Genomic DNA, 15,508 nt, shown 5'->3' on the forward strand with positions numbered 1-15,508 from the left:
CAGATATATTTCCGATTGCCGGAATCAAAGGTTTGCTACAAAAAACCACAAACACTGCGCATGCACTAGATTTAGGGGCACATTAAAGCTCTGTAATTACCCCCCCCCCCCAAAAAAAAAAGAAGAGAAGCAGTGTGTTCGAATGTTTTTTCCTGCATCTTCTTATAGCTTGACTTGCTGGATAATTTTACTAATTCTGCCGGTCCCATCAGGGTTTAGCAGAAGTCAACTGTGTTAGTATTTAAACACAAACTGCCAATGAGCAATGCAACCATGTTCGTGGGTTTAGAATAGAGCTCTTTCGCACAGCGCAATAAATTATCTACTACTGTGACCTGCTTATACGCTGCGATGCTAGATGAACTGTGTTCAATAAATCATTCCCTCATTCCTGCGTCTTTGGCAGATTGCCGATTGAGTAAGCTGACAAGCCTTTGTGTGCACAATCGCTTTTTTACCCCTTTGAGGGTCGATGCCGCCGTAAATCTACGGTGCCGCGAACAGGTCCGAAAATGGTTGAAGCCGTATATTTACGGCGCCGTCTGTACGTTTAAAACACAGGCTAATTTCCTAACTTTCTCTTGCCTGGCATGTGCTGCCACTATGTGAGAATACATGGAATTTTTTTCTCGCGTCTCTCTCTTTCGGTTTTCGTTGTATAGTTCTTTTTTTGCTCCGGAGCGTCTGCTACCGCTCGCGCATTGGTGCCCTCGCGGCGCGCGGCAGTTAGTTTTGGTTTTGTTCCGCATGCGGTTTCGGCTTCTTTCGCTCGCAAAACTGATGGCTATCTCGTTTTTATCACTCAAAAGGTGACCTCCTGTTACTCGCTCGTTTGTTGCTCACAGAGGTCCGCATACGAAGGATGCCGCCGTGCATGCGTTTCCCTTTTTGGCACTTTATTCAGATGTTTCCTCCCACGGCTGCTCAGGAAAGCAGTACCGAGAGGAGGTGCCACGTCTGTGCCAACACCACTCGGCAGCAAAAATATCGCAAGGACACAAGGTACATGTGCGCTGAGTGCAACAAGCCACTCTAAGTGGAGCCATGCTTCAAGGACTACCACACACTGAAGAAATATTAGTGCAAGAGGAACATTTGTGACTTGCGAAAAATTTTCGTGTGCGCATTCTTCTTGTGTATTTTTCTCGTGTGGACATTGCATATAACAATGCGGAAATTTTTTTTCTTATAAAGTTATGAGGTATTTTTTGTTGTTTTTCATGAATAAACAGTACATATATGCCAACGCAAAACATTTTTTCTCACTTTACGGTCACCCTAGAAAAATTACGGTGAACTTTTTTCGAAATAAGTCCCTCTGAAGAATTTAAATGAGCAATAAAAATAATCGACCCTGGGTGGTCACATATGGCGAAAAAAATCGACCCTCAAAGGGTTAAAGCAAACATCTGCGTATGGTGACAAGAAAGCTTGATTTGTTTTAGTATGCTTATTTTGCCACAATTCAATGATATAAGGGACACAAACTTTAGGACAAACTGGCCTGTATAACGAGGGACATTCCTGGTCCCTCTGACTTCGTTACAGAAGGATCTGACTGAAGTACAAATCCAGCTGAACCTCGACATTTGGCAGGAGGGCCACCACTGGAACCGCTGAAGCTATCATCGTTTTTGCATGAAAATTTGGATCACACGTCATCACTTCAGTGCAGCGAGACTGAGTGAAACAGTAAAAGGACCATCATTTTATCCAACAATTTAGGAGGTTTATTTTAATTTCATTGTCCCATACACAACCATATGTTATTAATATCTCCGATTCCCATAGTATTAGCCGCAAGAAAAGTTGCTCGGTGCCTTCTAGATGCTCGACACGCTCATCACAGCATGAATTTAACAAAACACGGGATTTGCATCTTTTGTTTGGTCCAATTGTTTAGAATGCAAGCGCAAGCCCTCTTGTGCGCAAAAGATGTTCAGAGCTTTTCTAGCCATACTGAGTGGGTTAAAAATACCTCCTTGAAAGTTGTTATTGGTAAGTTAAGAAAGTGGCGAAAATTGCTGCGCGGCACTTTTTCATGTATCACGGGCTTTCTTTCAGGCTGGCAAGAATTTTATACAGCCCATATTGAGCAACAGAAAGCTGAATCAGGAATTTTTCGAATGGTTAGCAACTTTCTCGCCGACACTTTAATCCTACAATTATAATATTTGACAAGTTGATTAACAATAACTGATTATTTGTTTATTTATTTATTTATTTATTTGCAATACTGCCAGTCTCATATCGAGACCATAGCAGGTGGGCATATGATTATACATACATTTCATCGTTTACATACCGAATGGTAAGAACATGAAAACATGTAAATCGAAATACATAAAACAGGTTCAATGCACAATTTTACAACACTAATAATATGAACAACAAGAGAAGCTCACAGAAATAGTACACTTCAGGTTACGTACACGTAAGAATTAATACAGTGTTATAAAAACAAAGAAAGAAACAAAGGGGGTAAATGTTTAGCTACAGTTAAAAAAAATTAAAAAATGGGGGTTCTGACAATTATATATGCATAACATCTATTATTTCCTAATTAATTATTTCGTTTTCTAATAACTTAACAAAATCAGACTGCGATACTGTGTTAGTTACAGATGCATCTAGGTTATTCCACTCGCGGACAACACGGGGGAAAAAGGAAAACTGAAAAGTATTGTTATTACAAAGGAACTCGTTTAGTGTATATGCATGATTATGACGAAGTACGTGGGATTTAGAAAAGGTAACGTATGCAGAGGCATTTATTTTTAGTCGGCTGTGTAATATTTGATGCAGAAATTTGAGACGAGCTCGTTTTGCTCGTACAGCCAAAGTTGCAAGCCCCGACTGTCTTAGAAGAAGAGTAGGGGAATCACTGCACCGGTATTTTCGGTGGATAAACGTAATTGCCTTTTTCTGGATTCTTTCCAGTTTAGATATGTTGGTTTTAGTGTGCGGGAACCATACGACATTAGCATACTCAAGGACAGGTCTCACAAATGTAATGTAAGTTAAAAGTTTGACGTTAGTTGGTGCCAACCGCAGGCACCTTTTGAGAAAGAAGAGTTTCCGTAATGCACAAGAAGTAATGTTGTTAATATGTGTTGTCCAGTTAAGGTCGGATGTTATTGTTAAACCAAGATACTTATGCTGCTGAACTCTAGTTACGAGGCTGCCGTTAAGTGTGTAGTGGAAAAACGATGGGTGCTTTTTTCTCGTTACTGTCATGCAAACCGTTTTGTTTGTATTAATAGTCATTTGCCAGTTATCACACCATTCGGCTATTTTTGCTAGTGCGTTATTGAGCTGAACTTGAACTTGGTGATTGTGTATTTCTCTGTATATTATGCAGTCGTCTGCAAACAGTTTGATTTTACAATCAATGTTATTTGTAATGTCATTGATAAAAAGTAAAAATAAGAGCGGACCTATTACTGAGCCCTGTGGTACCCCTGATGTGACAGGCACCGGAGCAGATGGGGTGTTTTCAATGACGACAAATTGGGATCGGTGAGATAAAAAGTTTTTTATCCATGCAGTAATAGGTCCATTGCCAATCGCAGCTGTAATTTTGGCAGTTAGTTTAGTATGGCACACACAATCAAATGCTTTACTGAAATCTAGTAAAAGTAGGTCAGTTTGATTATGATTATTAATACTTAAAGCAAGATCGTGTACGACCTCTGTTAGCTGAGTGACTGTCGATAAGCCTCTTCTAAAACAGTGTTGAACATCTACTAGAATATGTTCTTTGAAATATGCAGTTAAGTGTTCGAGAATAATGTGTTCAAAAATTTTACATGATGTGCTGGTAAGCGAAATTGGTCTGTAGTTAGATGGCAGGTTAGTATCGCCTGACTTATGAATGGGTACAATTTTGGCAATTTTCCAGTCATCAGGTAGCTCTGACGTCGAAAGTGACTTGCGGTAAATAAGGCCAACATATTTACTATTATATTCAGCATATCTTTTCAAGAACTCGTTGGGGATGTTATCTGGACCATTTGATTTCTTCACGTCTAACTCAAGTAACTGCTTAAATATTCCGGAGTCATTGATTGTTAATGTGTCAATAGTGTGAAATGATGATGGTGGCAAATATGGAATTGCGTTGTTATCTTTAGTGAAGACTGATTGAAAGTGTTGATTAAATTTATCAGCGAGTGCCAGTTTTTCCTCGCGTGGATGATCTGGTGTCGTTGCGGGGCGTGCGCGAAAAAAGTTCCAGAAGCGATTAGGGTTGTGATTGATAAGGTTAGGCAATGTTTCATTGAAATATATATGCTTTGCAAGCTTCGTCTTTGACTTGAGCTCGTCTGCAGCGCGGGAGAGTTGCGATTTTGTTTGTGTACTTACACCGGTCATTTTCATCTTACGCCGCAAACGTTTTATTCTGCGCTTGACATGAATTATATTGCGTGTTATCCAAGGATTTTTTTTTGTTCGATTTTTTACTTTTTTTCGGGATGTAGTGATGCATGCAGTGTGATACTATACGCTTGAAATGAAGCCAGAGATCATTAACGTGGACAGAACTTTCGTTGGCAGTTTCGTAAAATTCTTGGTATTCATGCGCTAAATAGGTTAGTATAGCGGAATCATCTGCTTTTTCAAAATTAGGGACAATAATTTCACTAGTTTTGGCTGTTGCAGTGCATCCGAGGGGCAGCAGGCATTTTGGTATGTTGTGGTCTGAGATACCATTTATGATCTCCGGGTTCAGTAGATCAAGGGGGAAGTTGTCACTAATCAGTATTAAGTCTAGGATGTTAGCGCTTGTTCCTTGTGTTCGCGTAGGAGAGGTTACTACTTGATGAAGCCCGAAATTTAGCATCAAATCAATGAGCGAATTTGATGAGAGTGAAGTGTGGTGCATGGTATTCCAGTCAATGTCAGGTAAATTGAGGTCTCCCATAATAATAACTCGGTTGCTAGCATGCTTCTGCATAAACTCCTGTACAGCAATAACACTTTCGTGACCAGAAAGAGGACTTCTGTAGAAGCAACCAGTAAGTATAGCAAAATCATCGCACATAATCTTGCAGAACACAGCCTCGACATCTGGAACGTCGGGCATCAATACAAAGGGTAAGTGCTTCTTAATAAGCAGAGCTACGCCACCGCCTCTAGTTGGTCGATCTTTACGGATAACTGAGTAATTTGGGGGTGCTATTTCGTGGCTGAATATTTCTGGTGAAAGCCATGTTTCAGTAATAGCAACAATGTCAGGGCTGTGCTCGAGTAACAGGTTTTCTAATGCTTCAGTTTTATTTACGATACTTCTCGCGTTCACATTTAGCAGTGTTATTTCTGTGAATGTTTGTGGCTTCGAGTTACTGGTCGACTTCTTTCGGCGTTTTTTTGAACTGCGACTGTCACATTTCTTTCATCATCCCAGACAAACATGCTATCGTTTATGTACAGTTTATCAAAGAATAAGGATACCTTTTCACCTTTCTCACGGTTTGATTTAGCGCTTTCCCAGAGGTTTCTTCTCTTTTCTCGCACTCTACGACTGAAGTCTTCACCTATAGAGTACTTAGTATTCTTGAATTTATAGCCTTTCTTCAGTATCGCTGGTTTGTTACTTGAGTCAAGTAGCTTTAAGATTACAGGTCTGTTTTTGCCATTATTCGGCCTGCCTAAGCGATGTATTCGTTCGATGGCAACTGGCTCCAGGCCAAGGATTTCCTTGATGATTGTATGATTAACACTGTGTTCCAATGTAGAGCTGTTTTCGCCCTCATCCTCGGGAAGTCCGTAAACAATAAGATTTGATCTTCTACTATGGTTTTCTAAATCATCAACCCTGCTTTCTAATCTTTTAAAAGCTTTTTCCAACTGCAATATGTTCTTTTCGTATGAAATTACTTTTTCTTCAAGTTTGGAGAGGGCGTCTATTTTCTTTTCAATTTCGGTTAGCCGATGTTCTTTGATATCTTTTATATCGGTTGCGATATCCTTTAGTTGTTTTGCTGTTCGTTGTTGTTGTTTGTTGTTTTGCTGTTCGTTGCTGTTAGTTGTTCTAATTATGTAATTAGATGAAATACAAAAAAAAGCTGTCTGACTTTCTCCAAGCAAAGGCAAACAACATCACCTTCTTTTCTGTCCAGCTACGTGGCACTTCTACGTGTAAAAATTTTGGCACAAATTATGTAGGACATATGGTACATTTAATAAGAAATGACATACAACAAAGTGTGTCCCTGTCACATGTGACTTTTACAACATACAATCACTCATAGCAAAAGCCCTCGAGCTCCTGGGATCCAGTTATTCTTTTTGCTCATTCTGCAAATTTAACGCCATCGGTAATTTGCAGCACAGAAAAATAAAAATTACGCAGATCTCACGCACTGTGGGAATCATTGTAAGTGAAGTTTTCTGTGCTGTTTGCTTTAATTGACGATAATTAGCAGTGATGTTGACGACAAAGGTTTAATTTTTTATATGTTTTGTCCAACACGACAGTGGTAAGCAGGTAAGATATACACGCTCTGAACCACCCCACGACGCAGTATGCCGAGCAGCAGCAGCAGCAGTGGGAAAGTCGCAGGAAAAGGCAAAGAAACCTTTTGCTTTAATAAAGCGTGCGCACGGGTGAACACACTAACCTCATACTGCAGCTTCACGACCTCAAGGTGCTGGTCATTCATGGACATCTTGCTGGCGAGCTCCTCCTTGGCTTGTAGCACTCGGTTGAGATCTTCAAGCTCTTTGCTCAGTGCGGCACGTCGCATAGTCGCCTCCAGACGCGACTGATTGAGCAGAAACGTTTTCTGCATCTGTTCGGCAGAGCCCTTCGCAGTGCTTTCGCCGAGGGATGTGTCTGAACCTTCCTCCTCGATGGTCGTCATCTCCCTGTCATCTTCTGCAGGTGGCTTGTCAACCTGAACAAGATAAAAAAGGGACTCGCTCGTTAAACGGCTCCCAAGTTTGCTCGCCACCGAAACCCCACAAGCTAAACGGTAGAGGCAATCACACATGTGCAGTCGCCCACAGGAGTTTACAGGGCACGGTATGTGCGAAGAAGCCAAATTCCAGAAACAAATTTGAAATTTCAACCTGAAGCAGTTTGAGACTTGCACAGCGATCCATTAAAAGTACAGGAATTCACATTTGTTGTGGAACCACTGTTGCGTAAGATCTGCATGGCCGTCACACTGTGTGTGAAGGACCGCTCAATATACTCACTTAAATGGCTATAGTATGCTTCATTTCAGATGCAACAGGCAAAACTGTTAGCGATTGCGCTACTTTTCAGTATGCCTGAATTTTAAACTAAACTTGTGGATCAGGTGCAATAATTGCTGTACCAATTAAAGTTACTATTTTATTAATTATTACGTCTAAGAATTTGTGTACTAAAGCTTATTCACTATGAAACAAATGGAGTGACAATTTTACAACCTCTCTGTATAGCTTACACTGTGCATCATCCACATTCCTGGTGAAATCATACAGCACTACATATTGGAAGAAATATACAAAGATATTATACAACATTAGTTGCATAATATGCATGCAAAAACTAATGTATGCAAAATTAGTTGCACACTTTAGTTATAATGCATGAAGTGATTCTTTATAAGGCTTTACAGTTCTTTACAAAATTAATGGCAACAGGTACCTGTGACCGCATAACCAGCATAGATATTGTGGCAAGGCTTGCAATGTAGGAAAAGGAGCTAGAGTCAATTATTGATTTCTCGGACATGCCCGATAATTTGAGTGCCTTCATGGATTTACCACGCACACCATAGAGCCAATGAGAGCACTTGCAATTTCAGAACTTGAAAACATTCGTTATCAGATTTTTCAGACTTTTTGCTGTGACCGCAGGTCCAAAACAGCATTAACCAAAGCCATCACTGCCGCCAGTTTTATTGTCTTGCTGCCTAGAACCAGTGCTCTTGTATGCCGATTCGCTGCCAGCTGCAGTCACTGCTGAGGCAATGTTGAGGCCTAGCTGCTTTTAACGTTAGCTACCAAGCTTCCTGTTCGGTTTCGTATTTTTCATAGAAAGTATTTGGCGCTGCCAAAATGGTGCTCACTGTCATTCTCCCCGATGAGCTTTGAAGAGCTGAAAGCACGACAAGCTCAAATGTTGAACAATGCCAGTGTCAAAAAGTTAGCTTCGCCGCAATACATAGGTGTTTCGCGATGAAGCTTACGCGCTGTATTGCAGTGAAGCATAACAAGAGTGGAAAGGGGCCACTATTACGGGACACAACATGCAGTCCTTAATTAAACACGCATTAACCCCCCCCAACTTCTGTCACTTTACGAGCACCAATACACCTAATATGTGTACTGGCAGGCCTTCAGAGCAATTTCACATGTGCCTCTGGTGATTTGAGCTCTTGGAAGCAGTAAAAGGCATGCATTCGTTTTTTTTTTTACCTGCCGGATTTTTTAGGTGCATTCCGACCCCTAGGGGGTCCAAAATATCAGACACTAACTGTATATGTGAAAGGAGGAACAACAAAAGCTCACACACTAGCGGATGCGGTACACGCTGCTTACTTTAAGCAGATCTTCAATTCATCACTGAGGGTTAACTAATGACTATCCGTAGCAAAATTGCAGTTCTAGACTTTTGTTGATTTCTCAAGCGCGAGCATAAAATTTGACTGCAACATAAAAAACAAGGTATTTCAGTTCCTACTCTGCCTTGCTACTGCAGTCGCACAGGTATACAACTGCCAGTAAAGTGGGCCGTCAATCACACTCACATCAGACAGACTAGTTCTGGTGATATCTATGACCTGACTGCAGGAACTCTTGCATACATTTCTGGGCTGTCTAAAAAGACATTGCGTGTGCACTCAGTGTCAGTGCCTATATTTCATGCACTGCCATTGAGCAGAGTACCTACCGCATTGTTCGGTTGACATTTTTTGTCCTGCAAGAAGGACAAGATGGCACCACGAGATTAGATTCTCAGGTTTTATGCACCAAAACCACCATTTGATTATGAGGCACACCATAGTGGGGGGTGATTTGGATAAATTTTGACCACCTGTGGTTCTTTAAAATGCTCCCGATGCACGAGACACTGATGATGATAAAATCATTGCCATATGCCACATGCTGTATGTGCGAGCGAAAGCGTGCTAGGGTGAGCCGGCGAACGTGGCTCAGTCACGTGTGCGCGAGCAAGGAAGGCGGTGTGGAAGCGTGCCTTCTCCTGTTGCGCACAAGGCATGGGCATGAGGCGAAGGGAGGGAGGGAGGGAAGGGAGGGCGTTTTCTGCCGGCTCCTGCTTACGGAATGACCATGCGGGTGCCGTATCTTGAAAGCGATGTGCATCGGGGCCAAAGTGCGCGCCTGCGTGGGCCTCATCTTCAACGTGATCTGTGATGTTTGCACAGTGCACGTAAGCCGGCAGCTTCGTATGCGATGTGCTTTCTGCGTTTCGTTCGCGTTGAAGCGAGAGCTGTACGAAGGTCAATTCGCTCGCTGCTACTGCCGCGGTTCCTCACTCCAGCGTTTTTCAGCGAGTTTCCGCAGTCATCGAGTAAGATGTGTTCATGTTTACTTGTGTGCGCGTGGCACCATACTTGTTACTTTGGTTAGGAAGCGAATGTGTACAAGTTTACACGGCCGGTAAAATTACTATCCTTACTTCGTATAGCTATCTACTAATTTGCCATCGCAATCGATGCTTTGCTTTTCAGGCAAAACTGCTGCTTTCTTTTTCTCCGTGCCAACCGGGGTGACAAACGCGCAGATGGAGCAAGAGCCATCTCGACGTCGGGCACGTCGGACCGGGTCAGCCGCGTCCGGTTACGCTGGCTGCGGCAGTGCTTCTAAGTATAGACGTTGTTCACGCCAATGTGACGTAGCGTATGTGCGCCACGCCACGCCACGTTGGACTATATACGTGCCTAACCAAGCAATTTTTTTTTTTTACTTTCATCAGTTCGAATTTTGTATAATTAGAATTTTTGTAGCATCCCCGCAGAATTCAAATGAACCAGCTTTTAATGTATCAGAGGCAAGCTAGGTTAAAGAAAAAAAGACATTAAAATCGGGTGTACGTTACTGTGCGTGCATTGCTTTCTACTTTGAAACCGTAACCACTGGGTACATGTTAGAATCAGGTAAACACTGCCAAATGAAGCAGCAGTGCATAAATGTTTTTTTTTTTCTGCCCTCTTTATTCCAACTACCAAATATATAACTCCATTAATTCCATGGGTTCTGTCAAGACCAAATTAATGGAAGTCAACTGTATGGGAAAAAGTAAATGTGCAGCAGGCAGTTGGTTTGGGCTTAAAGAAAAATATGTCTGTAAAACTAAGGGAGTGCTGAAGAAAAGATAATTGCTGTCGCAGCAATGAGGTTCGTAGTTCTAGATGAAACATGACAACAGTGCACTCCATATTGGCAGTTGGCAATATTCCCAAACACATAATAACGTATGGCACTTTTTTTTTTACTGGTACCACTCACAAGTTAGATTCCAAGATGCGTTACAAATATTCTCTTTAGAATTTGTATGCGTAACTTATTCGCCAGTTCTCGTCAGTTAAAGTAAAGAAACTGCAAACATTGAGTTTCTGGTAAATTGAACCTCCCCTATACTCAATGTGTCATCGTTCTACATCTATGTAGTAAATGTTGCGCAAGCGACCACCTTATTGAAGTACGGTAGCTAGCTGGGCGAGTGAGTACAACTGTACGTTTACTTACAGTGCGAACAAGTTTATTTCTTACAAAAACCACTTAAACGAGGGTGTTTGTAAACACCCCTATTTATGTGGTGTTTATAAGAAATAAACTTTCACTCTTCCTGGTTAAACTTACTGGTTCGTTTGTGCCGTAAGTAAGGAATGCATTCCATTAAAGCCAGTGCCACATTTGACAGGATGTTTGACATACCATATTGCATTGGCAATGGTGACAGAATCGTTTTTGCGTTCTCATAATGAATGCGGCCAGTAGATAAAATGTGCATGTGCTCAAAGAAAGCGATTCAAGCTTTTTTTTTTGTTAAGTAAAGAAATGAAGCATGACTGACTGTACTGTATATATAGATTTAATTATACGAGGTAATTTTGAGGACTCATTAGAGAATGCAGAAAGCTTCATTCCACCACTTTCAATTTTTTTCAATGAAGGCTGCATTGCCTTTCGATGAAATTGTGTAAACGACGTTCATCAACTGTGTACATGCACAACTGAGGAAGACAAATATACTCAGTCTATTATGGGTTAGTCGGTTCATATTTTTGAAACAGAAGTTAGTGAATACGATGTGTACATAGAGAAAAGGCGGATGGGTCACAATTTGGGCTCCAAGCTACAATTAGTCGGTCGAAGTACAGTGTTTGTCCCATTCACTTTGCTCGGTGTATTTGTCATTTGCTTTAACCACTGCTTCTCATATGCGCTGAAAGCAGGGCAATAGAACACAGAAATAGCAAAAGCCAAGTCAAGTTTGACCTCACCTTGAAAAGTGACTCATTCAGCTTGCGCCTTTTCTGTTCACCAGCCTATAAAAAAAGAAGAAGAAGAAAACCAGAAAAGTGCTTCCTTTATGCAAAGACAACGTAATTACTATTTATCTTCCCCCCAAGATAAATACTAGATAAATGGAGATGGCCTCTTCTAGCCGTCTCCATTTAGTGCAGTGTTTATTATTTCCTTGCACAAGCGTTTTCCAGGCTTTTAAAGGGACGCTAAAGGCAAATATTAAGTCAAGCCAAAGTGATAGATTAGTGCTCTAGAATCTCTAAGGTGCAAATACTATCGTGAAGAGAGCCTTAATATTCGAGAAATTTAGATAAATGCAGGACACGATTAGAGACTTCCCTGGGACATTCAAGTACTTGTCCGATGACTAAAGCACTCCTCAGTTAAATTCTGGCACCAGTACTAAACCACTCGTTGCGGAAAACATCCTTGTATTGTACTATAAGATGAAATAAAATGCTACTTGTCCAATTCTATTCCATTTTTAGAAAAGAGGACTAATTGAATTTACCCCCGACAACGACGCAGGCGGTCGAAACGTTTCGTTTTTCCTCGACTCTGCACCGTCCACGCTTTCGCATTTCAGTAGTTCCGTTATTGCGTAGTCTTGCGCTGGTTTTGCTGGCTTGCAAAACTAGCACGAACTGGGAGTAGCAGAGAATTCAACTTCCATGTGATGTCACGATATGTCGGAACGGTCTACACCACTTGACCAAAAAGCAGCTGCAGCGGTGAATCCACCGTTCTGATTTGGCTCGGTACCGCTGTCTGTCAGGTGCCGTTTTACTCACTGACGGAAGCAAAGGGCAGTGGTGGCATATGCAACGTCACCACTCCCCCGGTCAGATGGCGGGAGATTTGAATTTTGAAAAAGGTACTCGGATTCTTCAGATGCAATCTTCTCGTATTGCAAGTATTTTCTTGACACGAAACAAGCGTTGTGAGGTTTCTGGAGTGTTATTTGTCTTTAGTGTCCCTTTAAAGGTAGCGGGTAGGGACACACAAAGCAATAATCATAACATGAAGTGTAAAAAAAGAGGCAAGTGAAACAAATTACCAAGCACATGATATGCGTGAATCTTTTCTAGTCTCAACACTCCATTTTATCCACTGCCACCGTCTACCATGTCTGTCCCTTGCATTCATTGTTTGAACTCCAGTATTGAAAATGCTATTCATATCAAAGATGCGAATGCAGATGCCAAATACATTGTTGAGAATTTGGCTAGAATGTGAAAATTGGCACTCAAGGACAAGGAGTGCACACAAACTTATTAGTCACTGTGTCAGTGCGAGGGAAACAAGGAACAAACGAAGGACTCACTGAGAACTCCATTATGGAGTTTTGAAGGTCCCTCAGGAGACTGGTTGCGTGATCACCATCAGCTTCACCAAGGTGACTGCCGCTGTCATGATAAATAGAAATTGCATAACTCTATCATCTCTGTGATGCAGACGGCAATGATAAAATGTTATGAAAGGCCAAGCAAATTGAGATATTATTGCAACGCTAATCGAGATAAAACAACCGGTTCACGATTGTTGCCAAGAGCCAACAATTGGTAATTTGAAAACAAAAAATCATGGATACATGGCAGTGGCAGAAATGATAACGTGCGCGAGGATTGCCATAGGAGTACTACACATTCTCTAACTTGCTCGCATGGGTTAGAGTCCCACGCTTGCCACCACTGAAGTAACGGAACATAGCCGGCAGGTAGTGGTAAAACAGGTATGTTTATTCCTCTGCGTCAGTAGCTTAGGTAATGGACTGAAACAGTCGCATGACTGGCATTGATAAGCAGCAATGCGGCACATGTCAGTGACACTGCACGCGTCTTGATCATTCACAAGAAATTTAACAGCCCTGTGGCGTTTTGTTGCTATGTAATATCGAGTGCAAAATAAGGACCACACAGTTGATCCTAAATTTCTTTTTTTCTTCCCAGCGAAGGCATAAAGGCTGAAATCAAACGTACTGCCCACGTGCACCTGCTTGACTAGAGCCATGCTTTTATAGAATCTTACGTTGACGGGCTGTGCTAGAAATTTTTTTTTTGCATATCCCGTGGTCTCTAGACTACTGTACTCTACTGTGTACACGTCACGCCTTCACCTCCACCGTCATCAATGTGCAAGCCTGCCTTGTGGTAACAACAACTGCCTGCCAACTTGCTCAGCTTTCAGTCGTTCTAAATAATCTTTCAGAATTATATCTTTTATGGTACTGCAAAAGTTAATTGCTAATACAGCTGAACTTTCTCCTTAGCATCTATTTAAGGTAGGCATCAAATCAAAATGATGCTCACACCACACTTAGTCACGAAGATAGAAGCAGAGGAACACAAGCTGGTCAGCCCTAATTCGCTCATGTTTCATTTGTCCACGACAGTACCATATAACAAATACAGATAGAGCATGTTTCACAGATCGCTATATCATAACAGCAAACATCCTGCTGAAGTAGAATTGTCAGTGCAGTGTCACATGTCAGTGACACTGCACGCGTCTTGATCATTCACAAGAAATTTAACAGCCCTGTGGTGTTTTGTTGCAACAGACAATCGAATGCAAAAGTTCAAGGACCACACAGTTGAGCCTAAATTTCTTTTTTCTTCTCAGCGAAGGCATAAGGGCTGAAATTGAGCGTACTGCCCACGTGAGCCTGCTTGACCAGCGCCATGCTTTTATAGAATCTTACGTTGATGGGCTGTTCTATAAAAATATTTTTTTTGCATATCCCGTGGTCTCTAGACTTTTGTACTCGACATAAAACGCCTTCACCTCCACCGTCATCAATGTGCACGCCTGCCTTGTTGTTACAACAAATGTCTGCCAACTTGCTCAACTTTCAGTTGTTCTAAATATTCTTTCAGAACTATATCTTTTAGGGCACTGCAAAACTGGACTTGCTAAGGAACGACAGTACCATATAATATGGTCCGCGACAATACCATATAATAAATACAGATAAGCATGTTTCAGAGATCGCTATATCATAACAGCAAACATCCTGCTGAAGTGGAATTTATGTTGCCTTACAAACAATAATGGAGAAATCACATAAACAGGAGTCAGCGTTACAGCTCTCCCTTTTTAACCAAGAAAGTAGGTAAAGTAAACCATACTTACTCTATCTTTTCGGACAGTTGAGTAACAAGCTCCTTCAGCTTTTGGACCTCAAGCTCAGTCTGAAAGACAAAACAATATATAAGCATGAATTGATTTAAAAAGTTCAAGGACGATAACAAATCTAGGCTTGCAAGACTCTTAGGAGGGGGGGGGGGGGTTAATTAAAAGAAGCACTAATAGGCAAATGTTGAGAGGTTTTCCTACTTGCAATTTTTTTTTTCACATGTCGTTTGAAACATTTGGTCAGGTTCGGCATGTGTATGGTTACGACGACTATAAGTCCGTTAACCATGTCTTTTTATTCAAGAACAAACATAAGCATCTCAGCTTAGTTATCTATGTACTCATGGATAACTATAACTGCATTCTTTCTACTACAGTTATACAATGTGTGTTTACAACTCGATCATTGCGGTGTTACAACTTTACTTTACATCACTGCCTCTCCTCACAGCAACACTTTGTTTCTTTGTACTGTAAAGTTGAGTAGGCTCACAGCTATTTGCCACAGACATGCTGTTTCCCGTCATTGCTCTTGTTCAAAAGGCAGCATGACTTAGTTAAACATACTTCTCAACACAGAATTTTAACACTGCACTCACAATGATGAGACGTTCTGAGTTCTCGCCAAGCTGGTCAAGTGCATGGTGAAGCTCCCCGCTCAAACGCTGATTTTCATTCTCGAGTTCTGCGTTGCGTGACAGCACCAATGCCAGGTCTTTCTTAGATTCACCACCATCTCCCCCAGACTCCTCGCCTCCGGGCTGGTCTCCTCCTTCACCTTGCAGAGTCCGGCATCTCATCAGCTCAATCCTTGCTTCCTGGAGCTGCAGGTCAGCATAAGCAAGAAAGTACCTTACAAGGGAGACAATGAAACGGAAGGTTT

At 41.6% G+C, this 15,508-nt stretch overlaps 1 protein-coding gene across 2 annotated transcripts in view; it reads right to left on the reverse strand.

Moving 5' to 3' along the window:
* LOC139056240 (chromosome-associated kinesin KIF4-like) overlaps positions 1 to 15,508 on the reverse strand; it is a 75,761-nt gene that overhangs the window by 41,815 nt on the left and 18,438 nt on the right. Inside the window, exons 8-13 of one of the 2 annotated variants that reach the window (XM_070534300.1) lie at positions 15,225 to 15,449; positions 14,623 to 14,681; positions 12,815 to 12,896; positions 11,466 to 11,510; positions 8,888 to 8,914; positions 6,624 to 6,899 (exon numbers count right to left, since the gene is read on the reverse strand). In XM_070534300.1, the coding sequence (XP_070390401.1) occupies positions 6,624 to 6,899; positions 8,888 to 8,914; positions 11,466 to 11,510; positions 12,815 to 12,896; positions 14,623 to 14,681; positions 15,225 to 15,449 (714 nt within the window). The remainder of the gene's footprint in view (positions 1 to 6,623; positions 6,900 to 8,887; positions 8,915 to 11,465; positions 11,511 to 12,814; positions 12,897 to 14,622; positions 14,682 to 15,224; positions 15,450 to 15,508) is intronic. The other variant, XM_070534301.1, reaches the window with a different exon arrangement.

The sequence above is a fragment of the Dermacentor albipictus genome, chromosome 2 (genome assembly GCF_038994185.2).
Source record: "Dermacentor albipictus isolate Rhodes 1998 colony chromosome 2, USDA_Dalb.pri_finalv2, whole genome shotgun sequence".
Lineage (NCBI taxonomy): Eukaryota > Metazoa > Arthropoda > Arachnida > Ixodida > Ixodidae > Dermacentor > Dermacentor albipictus.